A 17,448-nucleotide genomic window follows, 5' to 3' on the forward strand; every position below is an offset into this window, starting at 1 on the left:
TATATATATATATATATATATATATATATATATATATATACACACACATAGTATTACAGTACTTTCACCACCATCGAGCTATAATCGATGGGCAGGCCCCTATTGGGCAACCTCTGATCAAATGGTAAGTCATATACCGAGCCTACTGTGGCCGAGCGCCTATGAGAGAGCCTAGAATGGCCGAGATATAGAGCCTAGTATGGCCGAGTGCCTATGACCGAGCCTACTACGGCGAAGCAATTACATGTTTCGACCCTTATAGGGTCGGACATTTATTTTACTTACTATATTGAGAGAGTTGAGTTAGTATCAGCAGGTAAGTATATCTCCAGATCATATTTGACTCCCAGTTACTTTCAGTTATCATATTATCAGTTCAGTTTCAGCTTTCAGTTATTTTATTGCCTTACATACTCGGTACATTATTTCGTACTGACGTCCCTTTTCCGGGGGCGCTGCATTACATGCGTGCAGGTTCAGACAGACAGACGGGTAGACCTCCTTAATAGGTGTTGCCCCAGTTCAGCCTGATCGGTAAGCTCCACATCCTTCGGAGTTGTCGGATCTAGAGTTTTGTGTACATCTTATGTATGTCTGTATATATGTTATGGGTAGGTCGGGGCCCTATTCCGATCACATTACATCCATTGGTAGAGGCTTGTAGCCATATCTTGTCAGTTAGTCTAGTATGTTGGACTTGTAGACCTTTTATGTATATTTTATTGGTTTGACGGCTGTAGTAGTTATGACTGCCTTGTCGGCCCAGCGTTATATTGATGTATAGTCAGCATTAGTTTCCGTTCAGTTTTATATTTTGCTTCGCAAATTGGCTTGTAATGTGGCCTCATGGCCAAAGTATGACATTATATGTTCAGAGTCCCTTAGTCGCAAGTTGGTACGCAAGGTTAGGTGAGGCACCGGGCGCCGGTTTCGCCCCCCAGGTTCGGGGCATGACAAACTAGGCACCGGGTGCCGGTCTCGCCCCCCAGGTTTGGGGCGTGACGTGTCAACTCCTCCAATGATCATGTTAATTATGTGCTGAGGTTCTCTTGCTCGATCTGCTTGTTGGAGTCCCTATTCTTGAAGTGATTTTTAGCTCGATCACTCAGAAACTCTCGGAGGTGTCCTTTATTGAATAACCGGGCTACTTCCTCTTTCAGTTATTGGCAGTCTTCGGTTTTGTGGCCGTGAGTGCCATGATATTTACACATTAGGTTGGGGTCCCTTTGTGCAGGATCAGATTGCAACGGTCGTGGCCACTTAGTATCTTTGATTTGTCCGATGGCTGATACGATGCCGACAACATCGACGTTGAAGTTGCACTCCGATAACCTTGGTGCTTCCTTGGACCCGATGGGTCTGTCAAAACCATTTTTGCTCATGAGTCTCCATATGATCTCGATCGTTTCTTCTTTCATTCCTTGCAGGGTTGCGTCCGGACCCATTACTCTTTCGATTTCCATTGTATGGTTGATACCGATCTCTGTTGGATCTTAGTTCATGATCAACGGCTCTTTTGGACCTGTCACTAGTCTTGACGGGATAAACGGATCTGGAAGGGGCCCCAAATTGATCATCTTCGACCCTGATTTTTGATTGGTACCTGCTATGGATGTCGACCCAAGTTACTGCCGGGTATTCTATCAAATTTTGCTTCAACTGCTGCGAAGCCAATGAGCTTTGGGGATTGAGTCCTTGGGTGAATTCCTATACGGCCCAATCGTCCCCGACCGGGGGCAGATCCATCTGTTCCATTTGAAACCTCGACACAAATTCCCTGAGCATCTCGTTATCTCTTTGCTTCACCTTGAAAAGGTCTGACTTCCTAGTCTCGACCTTGATGGCCCCGACATGCGCTTTTACAAATGCATCTGCAAGCATAGCAAACGAGTCAATAGAATTAGGGGGTAAGTTGGGATACCATATCATAGCTCCTTTTGACAAGGTCTCTCCAATCTTTTTCAGCGGAACGGATTCGATTTCATCATCTTCCAAGTCCTTCCCTTGATGGCGCACGTGTAGGAGGTCATATGTCGTTTGGATCAGTCGTTCCATTATACTTCGGAATTTCGGGCATACGAAACTTCTTCGGGATCGGCTTCGGAGCTGCGCTCGGAGGGAAAGGCTTTTGGACAAACTTCTTGGAATCCATGCCTTTCAGTATCAGTGGTGCTCCTGGGATTTGATCGACCCTAGAGTTATAGGTCTCCACTTTTTTATCGTTGGCTTCAATTTTCTTTTCTCCCGATTCCACCCATTTTATCAGTTCCTCGAGCATCTTTATTATCTCGGAGTTAGTCCCGGGTTCAGCCTCACTCGGCCTTTCTGTGACTGGTTCATTTCTGCGAGTGTTTTTCCGGGACGGTTTGGGCTCAACTCTGGTTCTGCAACTGGGCTATCACTGCCTGTTGAGCCTGTAACATTTTGAAGACCACCCGCAAGTTGATCCCACCACCTTCGCCGTCGTGTGTACTTCTGGCTATCGATCGAGCTCCCCCGCGAATGCTGTTTTTGGGGTCGGTTGGCATGTTTGCTTCGATAGCCACATGTGAGTTAGCATCGATCAGGTCTGCGACTGGAACTCCGTTGGGGTCAACAAGGGGCACCTCGTTGCTGGGCACCACATTGTTGTTCTTGCCATAGTGGCCAGATTCAACATCAACGTTCAAATGGGCAGATTGGGAATTTGACATTTTTGATTTGACCTGAAATTAGGAGCTCAAAGAACAAGTGTAAAATAGAGTGTGTTATTGAAATTTGTATCAAATTGCTACTATTATCCTTAGCCCCACGGTGGGTGCCAAACTGTTTACCCTAAAAAAATGGATAACAATTAAATTTATATGTGGTTTTAAGGATACGAGGATTAATTCAATACGAATGATAAATTGCGTTAGATTAAACAGATAAGTGACGTAATAAATTATCAAACCAATTAAGGGGAGTGATCCCGGACTCAGTAACAACTTTAATGAAATGCCTGCCTTCGATCCCGGGCTCACGATAATGAAGAATTTATCAACAAAAGTAAAAAATTTAAATAACAGAGAAAATAAGAGTATATTACATTGATATGCGTGTTACAATGATGCCTGATGAATAGTTAGACTCCCCTCTATATAATATGAGAATTTTACCCTAAGTACAATTTCAAAAGAGGTAAAAAATTTCCGTTTTCCTAATCACTGATTTTCTGCCTATACGTGCCGAGATTCACGCCGTAACATTCGACTGGGCACGGATATCACGAACCTTTATTTGTCGTGCTCGATTATCTAGTAATGCTTTCCGAAATTTTGGGGTTCGAATCGGACCTGGGGGACGTGACCCCGATTCTTTCGAGGGCAGGTGTATTGCCCGGACCCCGGCTCGAAGGGCTCCCTACCCCGATTCCGGTTCCTTACGGTCACACCTCTACTCCGTTTATTTCACCGGGAACCGAGGCATCCAAACGGTTTCACCGTATACATATTCTCCATCAAACCAATTATAGAGCCACTTGATTTTGCGCAAAACACTTCTATCCTTTTCATCGGTCAACTCAAACAAAGTTGACAAAGGTAGTATTTCTTTTCCCATATATAAAAAAGGTCGTTCAATAAAACTAGGTGATATAATGGTTGATAAGATAAGATTAAAAAAAGAAAGTCCAAGAGCATAATTGACACATTCACAGAAATTGGAGGAACTCATAAACAGTGGCGGAACCAGAATTTTCATCAAGGTATATCAAAATATAAATAATTAGATATATTGAAAAATTAAGAAGAGTCAACGTACAGTAATATAATAAAATAAAAAAAATTATCTAACAATATAGTGTAATTTTTCAGCGAATGGATATTGCTTGACACCCTTTGATTCAATGTATCTTTTAACCAAAGTTATTGCTAATCTTGCTTGCTTTAGATGCCCTCCATTCCTTTCTTTCCCAAGGAGAAGTGTCTATTTATTCGTTTTTGGAACAGAAAAAGCTTTTGACACAATAAAAGGAATGGTTTTAGGATGACTCTATGTCTATGACGTTAATTTGACAATATTGCAAGTTTCCTCCCTTTCTAATATATTATGAAAATATTTAGTTGGAATAGTGGATATCTAATGATTAAATGCAAGTTTTTTGGACTAATATCAGAAATAACTTGATTTATAACTGTTAATTAAAAATTAGCAATAATTTCAAAAGTAATCGAAATTTAATCATTTTTATATAAAAAATAAAATCTGAAAAAAATTCCTTAATAATCCGGAAAAACTCCAACATAATATGCTGGAATTCAATTTTTTTTTACATATGAGATTTCAACATAATGTGCTGGAATTTTATAATGTTCTAGAGTTCCATCATAATATGCTGGAAGTTTTTATTTAGAAGCTTCATAATTCAACATATTATGCTGGAACTTTCCATATTTGAGCTAGAATATTTTTGTCCAAATTTTATCTCTGCATAAAATAATAGCTAGTTTTTAATAACTTTACAAATAATAACTATTTTTCAATACCAATTCGAAAACTGACTAGTCCATACTATTTCTACAAATTTCTGGTCCATATAAACCCAACACCGCTTTTCTTTTTTCTCAAACAGAGAATAAAAGTACGTACTCAAATTCATGTGTTGATTTTCAACAAGAATTCTGAGTTTTTCTCCCTTTATAAGCTCCAAACATGTGACCTCATAAAAAAGAATGACTATTTCTTATTTTGTGAATAATTTAACTTTAAAATTTTATTTTATTCTTAATCAAAAGATTTTAACCATACAAATATTGTATAAAATGTTTAAGTCTATAAATTTTAAAGTTTTACAAGTTATAACTATAAAAATATTGTGATATATTTAATACCATAAATTTTAAAAATATTTTCTTCCTTAATTTTGTATAAAATCAGATCATGTCACATAAATTAAAACGGACTGAATATATATAAAAACATAATCGCATAGTTTTCCTAGATAATAGGCTTGTGTTAAATGGATTTTCTAGTCAGATGATTTCCACTAAGTAGTAACCACAAAAATGCTAGTGGAAAACTCTTCAATAAATCCATTGGCCATCGACAGCTCAAGTCAAACCAACTCGGCAAATTCCTTATTGTTTTACACAATCATATTCTCCTCAAAACGGCATCGTTGCTCTCCACATATACCCCCTCTCTCCTAGAAACTCTCCGCAGCTCTATTCCCGGGCGTGCGCCACAAACAGCTCTGTTTTTGACGCTTGCTTATTACCTATTTCTTCTTACCAACACTTTTTTTTTTTTGATAACGTACCTTCTTATCAACAGATATTCTTAATTAAGGACAAAAAAAGGAAAAAAGAAAAGATTTTTTTAATCTGGGTTTGATCACAGCATGTGCAGATCGAAAATACACCTGGATTCATTCATTATTGGATGATTTATTGATTTGGGAAAATTAATTTTGCTCATTTTGGGGTGAAAAGTTTCCTTTTTTGGTGATAAATATTGGAAGTAATATTTGGAAGATATGGCATCGCATTTTGATCGATGGGAGAAAGATCCGTTCTTTTCTGCTGCAGAAGAGGTTCAAGAATCTGCCGACAGGTAAATACTGTTTTTTCCATTTTAATTCCCATATTTTTCTAGTTTGTTTTCGTGGGTGTGCGTTGATTTTGTTAGAATTATCATTTAAGTTGGTGTATTCTTGTATTATCTGTGAATTACTGATGGTTAGTAATGCAAAGGTTTAAACTTTATTGGTTTTGACATGTGAAATTTTGTATTTTTTATTGACATAGATTTTGTTTTCATTTACAAGAATGGAATCAACTTATAGGACATGGATTCATGCGTTGAAGGATACTTCAGGTAGTTGGAATTGTGATGCGCTTCGCAGGGACCTTAGGACTACCCTTGGCACTGCCAAATGGCAGGTAGGAACCCCCAACCCCTTAAAAAATGAAGTCGAGAAATGATTTTATTGTGCATATATCTTTTGTAAGGGATATTATTGGTGTATGTGCATAAAGGGTGAGAGCTTAGTTTAATTTGTTGGATGGAATTGCAATGCAGTTGGAGGAATTTGAACGGGCAGTAAGATCGAGCTACAATAGTAATTCTGCTGATGATGCAAGAGATAGACACCACGAATTTGTTATTGCAATTGATAGTCAGATTAAGAAAGTTGAAAATTCTCTTAATGAATCAGCTGTTTCACAAGGCAAACCACCACTTCCATGGGTGCGCTTGGATGAGGGAGAAGTAGACGAACTTGCTGCTTTTCTATCTGGGCCGTCCACTTCTTCTGCAGACATAAATTATGCAAAAGTACATGGAATAGAGCTGCAAACAGCCAAGTCCGAAGAGGTTGCAAATCAATCATTGCTAGAGTGTTCAGAGAATCCTACTCATTCAGTGGATGGTGTTCGAGGTGAGGCCATGGGCGAGAAGTTTCTGGGCCATCGGAGAACAGCAAGTGCTAGTGCTGACATTGGTGCATGGCAGATTGCAGTCGGTGATGATGTCTCCGTCAAAGAACCTGCACCACCTCCTCGCAAAATGCCCAGTTACCAGGGATTGTTGAATGCCGTGGAATCTGTTAAGGAGTTAAAATGGTCCAAGAATGGTTACAGAAAGTTGAAGTCCAACCAAGATTATCACCAAGAAGCTGACAATATATTGCCGCGGACTCAGCCACTGACAAGGGTGATATATTGTTCTTACAGTATCCAAATTTGGAGTACATGACTTTCTTTGGACCATTTTATATTATTACAATGTCCAAATTCTCATTATTTTGTGTTATTAATATCAGTTAGTTCAAAACTTGAAAATGGGAATCTGAACAAGTAAAGCTACAAAATAACCCTGTCTATAATAATGAATATATACTCAAAGTATGTCCATAAAAGATCATGATTAGTATTTTGACGATTTAACTTAAAGCTCCAAACTATATAAAATCAGTTGGACTGTTAAAAAAGAACTATATACAATCAGTTGGCACAAGTGGAGTATTTATCAATGATCCAGAAATAGTCTTATATTTTTTATATCAATAAATGATGTTAATGTAATGAGATATTGCTTTTACTGCAGGGCGTAAACACATGCTATGAGAGAAATAAGAGTTGCCTTGATGGTTGTGATGAATGTTACGATAAGCAACTCTATGGTTGGTATGGTGCCGTTCAGCGGCAGTTGCAAAGGTCTCAGTATTACATGCAATATCGTCGACCTGTTCGAATAGTTTTCTCAGTGTTTCTTCTCATTTTCCTGATTGGTGAGTCTGCTAACTGACTCTTCTTTCATCAATTTAACCTTTTGTTGATTCTTTCACCCAGAAACGGCTTTTGAAGAACTAAGAAAAAATCCTTATCGTGTATTCTCTCGCTGCTGAGGTTTATCTTCATTTCTTCTGGATTGGGAAAATTATCAATAGATATTGTTGAAATTTCTGGATCACAAGATCCTATTCGGTAGCTACACTAGATAACTTGTGGTCTGTGCCATAGATGCTTCAGTTTCAAACCTTTTTCCCTGTTTTGAGCTTGCTTGCGGTTATTATTATTTTAGGTTACAACATATAGAACTATTAATTACTATGAAAAAGCTCCAAGTGGGATCTCTGTGGGTACAATTATTAAATTAAGAGGGCCGTTTCTCTCAAATGTTTATTGGATTGAAAGTCATTTACAGCAAATTATCACAGCAAGTTGTCATAAAAGCCGGAAGCTTTCCTCCACCTAGCAGCCTTTGCCAAAACAGAAAACAGACTTTCCTTGTAGTGATGATATTTGTTCATCTAATCTAAAATCAACCACAAATTTTTTCTCTTCATGCTCAGTTACATAATAGCTCGAGCAAAAACTTGAATTTCCTTTTTTGGTTTGTTCATTTATTCTAACTTGTTTTTTTTCTTTTTTTCTATTTGGCTGAAGTCTTACTGTAGTGATTAAGTTCATGACATGTGTCAGCCAATACTGGCTTGTTGCTTTCTTAACTTATTTTTATCACTGGTACCGTTCATTTATAATAGTTCCCTCTACAAAATTTTTAATTGATTGGGCCTTCTAAAAAAAAGTTACCTTCTCAAAATTTTTATGGATTGGAGTGAAGGGTGTCAGAGCTCAATCTGCATTCACACTTGTCTTCTACTAATAAAGGTTTACCCTGTGCCTGAAGTGCTACCAGTGAGTGGGGTGTATGCCGTATGCAGCTTCCCCTTATATTTCTATGAAGAAGCTGTTCCACACTTCGAACCCATGGGCCATGGCCTATAAGTTTCCAAAGGAGCAACTTTATGGTTATGCAAAGGCTCTCCTTCCAGACTTGTCTCCACTAGAAAGGGAAAAACTTCTCAAAGTGTATAGTGTCATTCTCTCTTGAGCAAGATTTGCATTATCGGGAAGTGTACTTATCGTCTGTTTAGAGTTTGGTAAACTGGATTCTATTTTTTCTTTTCTGGTGAAAACTTTCACAGGTTCCACTCCTTTACTTTTCTTTCGTCATAGTATGACTAATGATAATCGGAATGAACTTGATTTACATCTTGTATATGTACAATGCTTAGAGAAAGAGGCAGCAAGATGACACAGTGAGGTTTCTGAGAGAAAGTTTCAGGAATAAAGGAAGAGAAAAAGTTGTACTTAGATAATTTTTTGTATAAATTTGCCACTTGCATCAAGAGAGTGAGGAAGTTAGTCAAAAGGTAAAAGGGCAGCCCGGTGCACAAGGCATCCTGCGTTCACACAGGGTCCGGGAAGGGCCGCACCCCAAGGCATGTGATTTAGACAGCCTACCCTAATGCAAACATTAGTGGCTGTTCCAGCCTTCCACGGCTCGAACCCGTGACCTATTGGTCACACGGAGACAATTACGGGGATACCTTTTTTATCCCCTTAATTTTACTGGATTGCAGCTTTTCCATTAATTAAGCTCCTTAATTTGATTCTGCTACAAGCCCCTAGGAGATATTCTGCAATAGAGAGGTCTATTGAACAGAAAACCTTTTTCTCCTTATGGCCGCTCCTTCCAACCAAAAGAAAGAAAAATAAGAAAGACTACCTGCTTTGTAGTTTCACATGCATTATTTCCTTCATAGAATGGCAGCCAGTATCCGCGGACACCAAAACAATTATTGACATCACAAATCGACTGCCACATCTGTGATGGAATCCCAACTATCATCATTTTGTGGTTGTCTCTATAGTAAATGCCACTAAATCTTTCAATACGTTATTAAGTCTGCTTCTTCCCTTCTCGCCTTCCCCTAACAGGACCAAAAAGCATCATTAAAATATTGATGCAAAGTGCAGTGGAGCAGAAATTTTCAGACATCAACCTCACTACCACAATCTAATTTACTTATACATGTTTGCAACACATTGCTCATTAAACTATGATGTACGCTTTTTCTTGATTGGTTCTGTCTGCTAGTCTCTCCCCCATTGTTCCAATGAAGTAATACACTTCATTTTAATCATTTTGCGCTCCATGTTGACCTATTAAATTAGAGAGAGTTAACCACGGGCAGACTATAGCCCTCCTTACACTACACAAAGTGCTTATCTTCTGGTTGGTTGTTGTTCTCCATTCTATTTTCTCGGCCACATGTGTTGATTAAAAGAAATAGAAGTAGCTCTTTACTCGGTACCCATGCTGGTGGGAGGTAGCAGGTACCGAATCGAATAGTCGAGGTGCGTGTAAGTTGGCCCAAATACCACCTTTCTTGAAAAAATGAAAAAGAAATGGAAGTGGCTTTTTATGGTCTTGTTGAAGCAACCAATTTCAAAATTGTAGGATATTTGGTAAGAGTAAGGTCTGCGTACATATTACCTTCCCAAGACCCCATCTGTGGGATTATACTGGGTTTGTTGTTTGTTTGGAATATTGCCATTTGTTTTTTGAATACTAATCAGTACAACCCAACCAACCTTAACATCTCTCAAGTGCACCCTTTGGATGACAGCATAAATGAAAATTTATGGAACCCTGATTTTCTTATAAAATCAGTAGATCCATAGACGGAGCCCCTTGTTGGCAGGAATAAGCAGTAACTATAGTTTGTTTCCTTCTCACAACTATCATTGGTTTTAAGGTAAGATTGTACTGTTATAAAGTGGATACAGCTGAAAACCTGTTAGTGCCAGTGTGCATTCATTTTAGTATTATGTAGGCTACATTATGTATATTTTACTATATTTGGCCTTGTATAGTGTATGCTCGTATTGGTGATGCATTGTTACAGCAGTTTTACATTGAAACCGTGTCTCAGTCAGACATATCTGAGTTTCATTTACTAGCTGTGTGCCTGAATTATTATTTTTCTCCTGCTGCAGTATTAGTTGCAGTCCATACAATCTGAGCGATGAACCACTGTTCGTCTCCATGCAATCAATAAGCTTGCAGCGTTGAAAAAATCTGAGGAGAATGGCGTGGTGCAATCAGTTTTGGTATTACCTTAAAGAGGAAAAGTGTAATTATGTCCAGGACATTGCAAAGGCGGTGCTGGTATCTCAACATACTTGTACTAATACCTTAACCTCTTTCCTGGCTCCTCAGCTTGGGTGCCATTAGCGGAGGCCAAATCTTTTTGTATTATGATATGAATGTTGTGGATTGCAGGTGGTGTTGATTCAGTACTGCATCCACAAAAATGAAAGAGCTTAGTTGTATTTGACTTGCTAAATCATGTATATTTTTGTATTGTCCATTGATTCTGTATGTTTCTACAATGTGCCTTTTTTTTCCTTTCCCTTTATGGGTTTAAACTTCTTACCATTCTCATACCAATTGTGCATATTGCTCACGTCCAAGCAAATTAAACACATTAATGCACTTGTATATTGTTTCTTTATTCATATTTGTGGAGGAGGGGGGTTTTGCGGGGGGTGGTGGTGGTGGTGGTAAACTTGATTGTGCTTGTGTGCAGGTGGCCTGATAAATATATTCGGCCAAATACATATACCACCCATTCAACTTGATTTCGTTTTTCATTTTGGCACTCTATCTCAACCTTGTTCCATTTTGGCCCTCCAACTCTATTTCTTATGTTTCATTTTAACACAAAAACTGAAACCATTGCAAAAAAATATAGCGCGTGTGTATACACAAATCTGAGGTGTAATAAATATCCAATTAAATGTTGCTCATCCTTGTCAAACGGGTCAATACTAAAATGCCCGACCCGGATTTCTTAGTATCCATGATGCTTTCAGTTCAACTTGACATCCACAAGAACAAATATCCATTCCATTATGAAAAAATAATGTTCTTTGAGATATGGATTCACTTCAAACTTGAAGCTTATATGAAATAAAGGATGGAAAAACCAGGTGTCAACATTTAATTGGATATTTATTAAACCTCAAGTTTGTGTATACACATGCGCTATATTTTTTTGTATTGGTTTCAGCTTTTGTGTTAAAATGAAGCATAAGAAATAGAGTTGGAGGGCCAAAATAGAATAAGGTTGAGATAGAGTGCCAAAATAAAAGACAGAGTGAAGTTGAATGGGCTGTATTGTATATGTATTTGGCCAATATATTCGTTTTCAACATATTCCTGATGTCAATGTCGTATGCAAAACTGAACATAATATTATTCTTGGGTGGATATGAATAGAGTTGCTCCTGGGTCCCTAATATCTTTAATGGAATGTCTTGCGACAAATTTGGACTCTCACATTCAGTGTACGATTTCATTCCACAACGCTTCTTTTCTTTTTCTTTTAGATATTTTTGCAGAGTATACTCGAATGATAAAAATACAAGCATTAGCAACTAGCAGGTAAGTACACAAGGGGTCATTAGCAAAAAAAAAAAAAATTAAGATTTAGCAAGTAGAAAAAGTAGTAGTCGTAAGTACCGTTTGGTAGGATGTTTAGAGAACATAATACATGTATTAGTTTTGGTATTATTAATCCCTTATTTGATAGTGTTTTTTGACCTATATATAACTGATACTTGTATGAGTTATACACCATATTCAAGATTATTTTTATACATAACAAATCATGGCATTAGTAATACCATAATTTTTAATACATGGATAAGCATGTGTAAAGAAAGAACCGCCTTTCAAAACCTTTTCCAAATTCTTTTTAAAGAATGTTGAGGACATTTTTGTAAGCAAATACTCCCTCTGTCCCAATTTATGTATCATACTTTCCTCTTTAGTCTTGCCAAATAGAATGTCATACTTCTTTATTAAGAAATAATTTAACTTCAAACTTCCTACTTTACCATTAGTGAGATAATTTATAACCATACAAATATTTATGGTTTATTCTAGGCCACATGTTTCAAAAGTTTTCCTTTCTTTCTTAAACTCCATGTCGAATCAAACACCGTCATATAAATTGGGATTAGTTATGCTGGGTTATTTCTTATCGGCTGTTTGGTTTGGTGTATTAAAAATAACATGCATTGCATATTTAAAAAAAAATGCAATGCATAACTAATCTCAATATTACTAATTACAACATTACTAATACACCATATTTAGTACTATCCCGATACCAGAGACGGATTCAGAATTTGAACTTTATGGATTCAGATTCGCAATTCTACCACATCTCATCTAATTTAATGGGTTCAAAATTTAATCTTTGTACATATTTAATAATGTTTTGGGTAAAAATACAGAATATAAGTGAAAGCTATAGGTTCAGTTGAACCCATAGCTTCAACACTGAATACGCCTCTGCCTGATACACCCTACCAAACGACCCCTAATAATTTTGTCTTGCGCGTTCAATTTGTTAACATTAACCTTTTCGCAAAACTATCATCTCATATTAATTTTTTTTTTATCAGAAGCTCTGGAAATGAAAATGATGGTGTATTTTCAACTCGCTGAACAAGAATAACACTTAACTAACTCCAGCTTTCTTGGATGACCAACCAATAAATGAAGAATACAATTTCCCAAATCACCTCTCTCTTAACAACCCCAAACCTCCATTTTTTAACACAATTTGCAATGTATGCTTTTCCCTCTTTGAAGGTTGACATAAAACACAAAAAGGGAAAAAAAAATTATATTAATGATAAACAAACGTTATAATCCCTTTGTTTTAGGAGCTCAAAGCTGGAGATTTCCAGTGAGATAGCGATAATAGAGGAAGAAGGCAGCAATCAAGAATGGCACAAAGTACTCAACAAAAACCATATACTTGGGCTGGGAATCCTCTTTGATCACAAAAGCTTTCATTTCTTTGGCCTTTGTTTCTTTCAAAGAATCAGTAACTAAGTTGAGATCAAGCTCAGACTCATCTGGAATTTTGTAGCCTTGAATATATCCAACTTGGTATTTTAAGAGCAAGTTTTTGGCAGCTTTACTATGCCCAATATCTTCAAACTCTTTAGTTGCATCCTTTCCAGCTGATTCAATCAACACTTCTTCTCCTCCAGGATGTTCCTCCAAAAACTTTGTCACATCTAATACCTGAAGAAAACATAGCATATATGTACATTAACCATGTATCTATATTGTCATGCATGTATAAATATGGGAGTAGGGATGCGGCGAATCTAGGACGTGTTCTGTGGGGGTTTAACTAAACCTGTTGCTTTCAGTGTGAACTATGTATGCATATGCGAAAAACATATAAATGTGTACATATAATAAGATTACACTTATTTTGAACCCACTGACTCTAGATTCTAGATTCGTCTGTAGATAAGGGGGTCGGGAAGTGGGGGAGGGGGAGGTAATAGTACTCTGCCATTGATGAGGATCCAGCAATCTTGCTTTGACTTGTGTTGTGTGATTTGGGATAGAGTAAAGACTCTTTCTTTGTCCATTTTCTTTGGAATGAAAGCTGAGGTTCATGAGGTTAAATAAATATTTTAGTATTTATAGTGACATCTGGGGATTTATTAGTCTACAAGGAAAAGAGAGTGAAGAAAGGTAGGTAGGTTTCTTCCCATGTGATGATTATCTATCATTTTGTTTCTTCTCCACAACTGGAGACGAGTTGGTGGGTTTAATAAAATTCCTTCTATTTATTTTCATTAAGAGTAATAAAGTAAAAAATTATCTTCTTACTCCCCCCCCCCCCCCCCCCAAAAAAAACCAACCCAAAAATAAGAGAGGAGAAGGTGTGGTGCAAAATGACATACTTTTTGATTAAATGATTTGAGTTATATTCATGAATGGTATAAATTTGTTTCCACTATAGTGATGTCAACTTCTCATTGTTTCTTAGCCGAAAATCTATTGAAAACAATCCTCTACCTTCACAAGGGAAGGGTAAAGTATGCGTACACATTACCCTCCCCAGACCCCACTTGTGGAATTACAATGGGTTTATTGTTGTTGTGGTATAGTGATATCAACTATGTACTTTCTCAAGCAACACAAGCAAACAAATTTTACACACGGAAGAAAAAAGTGATGTCAAATGGTACTAGTCACTCTATATATGGAATTGATGGTACAATACAACAACTTTGACCAATTTAGAAATAGGACAATCAGTGCAGCAACAGAAAATGTGTAACAATATTTACTGAGAAGCTTGAGCTTTTCGAGTGCCTTTGAAAAGATCTTTTGCATCTCTTTCTTCATTGTGCTCTTTAGTAACAAAATCCATGCCGTCAAATGTAACTCTTGAATTCCTGTACTGGCTACCAAAGGCAGTGCCAAATCCCCATCCAAGGCCTACTCCAATCCCACAGCCACCACCTATAAGTAATAATTGTGAAACATGTCATCAAGAATTCTGGCGCACAGATTTATTTCCACAAAAAAACATGGTTTTGATTTAGTTTTTACCTACACCAAGACCCAAGAAATTCAAAGGCATGCCTGAGGAAAGATTAAACATTCGGTTAGGTAATGCTATAGAGAAGAGTATTTTGCAAAAAGAAAGAGGATTGATAATAAAAACGAATGAACAAATTACGCAAAGAGTAAGCAAATAAGATCTTTTCATAGATAAGTGAATGAAGAACAGTGCATAATCTTTTCTTTTTCTCTTGGGAAAAGAGGGGGACGGAAGCTCGGATGTTTGGACAGAGATATGTCTGAAAACTTAGAAACAACGGCCTTCCTAACCTACTAGATAGGCAAAGATATTCTCCTATTGTTTTCTCTCTAGAAACATGGGGATAATCTATTTCATAAAGTAACGATATATTACTTGATAAGTTTATCATTTTCCATGTGAACAATCAGACACAAGGGAACAAGGAAAAAGAAACTGAGAAATGTGAATAGAGAGATGTAAAAGTATGATTTTAAGCAGAACAGGATCCTTGTGAAAAAGTAATATGTGCTGAGACGTAAAAAATATTCAGAGATTTCCTCCAGTTCTTGGGAAGTCCTGAATAACCAAGCTGGGAGTAAGAATCCTGAATGGTGCCGATGTGGCACAGCCAATCTCCGAAAATCAACAAGAAGACAAAGGTTGCACCAGCAAATTGCGCCAGATCATGCCAACTACCAGTCTTCCATGCTCTAGGTCTAGAGTGGCACCAACAGCAAGACTTTGGTATCTCCCACAAAGGCTTGCATCCCAAATCTACCACTTACATGGTGCTAAAATAATAGATAAGTGACATCTTGGTCAACTAACATGTAATTTGTAATGCTAAATTTATCCATGCACTTGAGCTCTAGCGAAAGCAAGGGAAGGTGAGATCATCTATCAGCAAGGGGTACTGGAGATCACATATCTTGGGGGCTTAGAGCAGATGCTTGTCTAGAGCATTTATTCCTTACCTTAACCTCAGCTTAACTGAAAGAGTAGCAGCTTGTAAGTTGGCATAGTTCACAAAAAACATGCTTCAGATGTCTCCTGAGGTCCGGTTATTCCTTAGCTATCACTGTCTTTAATAGGTAAATCTGTAAATTTCCTAACTTACTCAATGCACATTTAATATAGCTACTATCATAAAACAATCCTTGCCCTGGGGATAGAAGCTTTATCATGTTCCCTTCCAAGCAGATGCAAGAAGTACTGATCTTTCCTTTTAGTTTATTCCTCGTAAAAGAGGTTAAAGACAGCAGCCACCTGTTTTTGCACTGTTCTGTTGCTGAACAGCTTCGAGGCTTGTTTTGGAACATGTTTAGGATAAACCGGATGATGCCACTAAGTGTTAAGGAAAGTAAGATCTGAGGAAGACAATTCCAGCAAACATCTGTTGGGTTTTATGGAAAGAAAGGAACCAGATATGCATTGTGGGCGAAGCTAACTGCTCTACATATTCTGAAATAGGTATTTGAGCTTGTTAGCTCTCTGGTGTGACCAGAAAATGCATATGAGGCAGATAGGACAATAGACTTTATTAGCTCAATACATTATAGGTATGTGTCTTTGGAGGGGATACCCCTTTTTTCTAACTACCATCACTATCTTAGCGTCAACTATTCTTACACATAACTTTTATTTACCAATTAATAAGAAACAACACAGCAGCTACTATCCTCAAAAAATCTTATATGTATTTCCAGCAACAATGACCACATTCTACATTATTAATAAGTGTTCTACAGATTTTCTTGAATATAGGTTCACGGTCTTCTGACATCTGCACTCAACATGTATGAAATTCTACATATAAACTAGAGAAATCGATCACTTGGATGCATGACTAACTAATCACATATTCTCATGTATAGTCCTTCAATCTATGTTCAAAATCTACCAAACTGGTGCCAAAGAATATGGATTAAGTAGCATCCTTTCTGCAATACCACATTTTCATGGCTGACGAGTCATGTAATCCATACGACCACAATTCACAGGCATGTAATAAAGATGAAAACTTTTCCACTCAGCTAATATTGAAAGATACCTGGACAATACCATTGAAATACCATAATTTCATCAGTGTCTCACTACTAATTATAAGAAGTTATTAAAGCAAATTGAGAACAAGAATTTCCCAAAGAATAGCAGTAATATCAAGAACCACTTTAAAAGACACAAAAAACAGCCTGCTCAACCCCACTAAGCTCCTAATACACAACACATATTTCCCTGTTTCTAAGCTGGACCCTTTGATTAGTACTAAGTGAAAATTGTTTTTGCTGATACAAAAACAATAAAACTGTAAGTAAGAAACTGGAAAGAAGCAAACCTCCGAAACCCCATCCTACACCAAAACCGCAACCAATGCCAGCACCTAAACACAATATCCAATTTTTGTTATTTTCTTGCATCAGCACATGAAAGTATACAAAAATAAAGAAAGACAAGAGCTAAACTCAATCGGCGACTGAAAATTTATCTTACCGAAACCCACACCAGTACCATTGAAGTTAGTCATCACCATCGCTACCCGTCGAACGAAGTACCAATCGGTGGAAGATTGGGGAGCAGGGTCACTGTGCGCGTCCGTGTCAGCAGGGTCGGTTTGGGCTTGAAGTGAAGCCCATTAGTGATGAAGTTACGGGGAAAAGCGCACAAATAGCTATTTTATCATATTCTATTTAGGTATTAACCCGTACTTATTTTTTATCCTAAAATTT

General features: G+C 37.4%; 3 protein-coding genes across 6 annotated transcripts; 1 reads left to right on the top strand and 2 right to left on the bottom strand.

The window, feature by feature from the left end:
- The first annotated feature begins 5,106 nt into the window (after nt 1–5,106).
- On the top strand, nt 5,107–10,703 carry LOC104095989 (uncharacterized). Of its 4 annotated transcripts, none has more exons than XM_070200187.1 (5): nt 5,107–5,571; nt 5,786–5,900; nt 6,040–6,672; nt 7,066–7,249; nt 8,152–10,399. In XM_070200187.1, exons 1-5 carry the CDS (start codon nt 5,495–5,497, stop codon nt 8,247–8,249), a joined length of 1,107 nt encoding a protein of 368 aa, XP_070056288.1. In that variant the 5' UTR covers nt 5,107–5,494; the 3' UTR covers nt 8,250–10,399. The 4 variants fall into 4 exon arrangements, with proteins under 4 accessions (XP_070056288.1, XP_070056289.1, XP_009600553.1 ...); XM_070200188.1 differs by having other exon boundaries at nt 8,161–10,399; XM_009602257.4 differs by having other exon boundaries at nt 5,112–5,571; nt 10,308–10,703.
- A 2,088-nt stretch (nt 10,704–12,791) lies between these two features.
- LOC138909086 (cytochrome b5-like) lies at nt 12,792–13,825 on the bottom strand. The gene is made up of 2 exons (XM_070200186.1): nt 13,692–13,825; nt 12,792–13,416 (listed from the first exon to the last, which is right to left on the bottom strand). Exons 1-2 carry the CDS (start codon nt 13,773–13,775, stop codon nt 13,054–13,056), a joined length of 447 nt encoding a protein of 148 aa, XP_070056287.1. The 5' UTR covers nt 13,776–13,825; the 3' UTR covers nt 12,792–13,053.
- A 540-nt stretch (nt 13,826–14,365) lies between these two features.
- On the bottom strand, nt 14,366–17,372 carry LOC104095988 (protein TRIGALACTOSYLDIACYLGLYCEROL 5, chloroplastic). The gene is made up of 4 exons (XM_009602255.4): nt 17,213–17,372; nt 17,058–17,102; nt 14,749–14,781; nt 14,366–14,658 (listed from the first exon to the last, which is right to left on the bottom strand). The coding sequence occupies exons 1-4, from the start codon at nt 17,250–17,252 to the stop codon at nt 14,480–14,482; spliced, it is 297 nt and encodes a 98-aa protein (XP_009600550.2). The 5' UTR covers nt 17,253–17,372; the 3' UTR covers nt 14,366–14,479.
- Between the last annotated feature and the right edge of the window lie 76 nt (nt 17,373–17,448).

The sequence above is a fragment of the Nicotiana tomentosiformis genome, chromosome 4 (genome assembly GCF_000390325.3).
Source record: "Nicotiana tomentosiformis chromosome 4, ASM39032v3, whole genome shotgun sequence".
NCBI classification, from domain to species: Eukaryota; Viridiplantae; Streptophyta; class Magnoliopsida; order Solanales; family Solanaceae; genus Nicotiana; species Nicotiana tomentosiformis.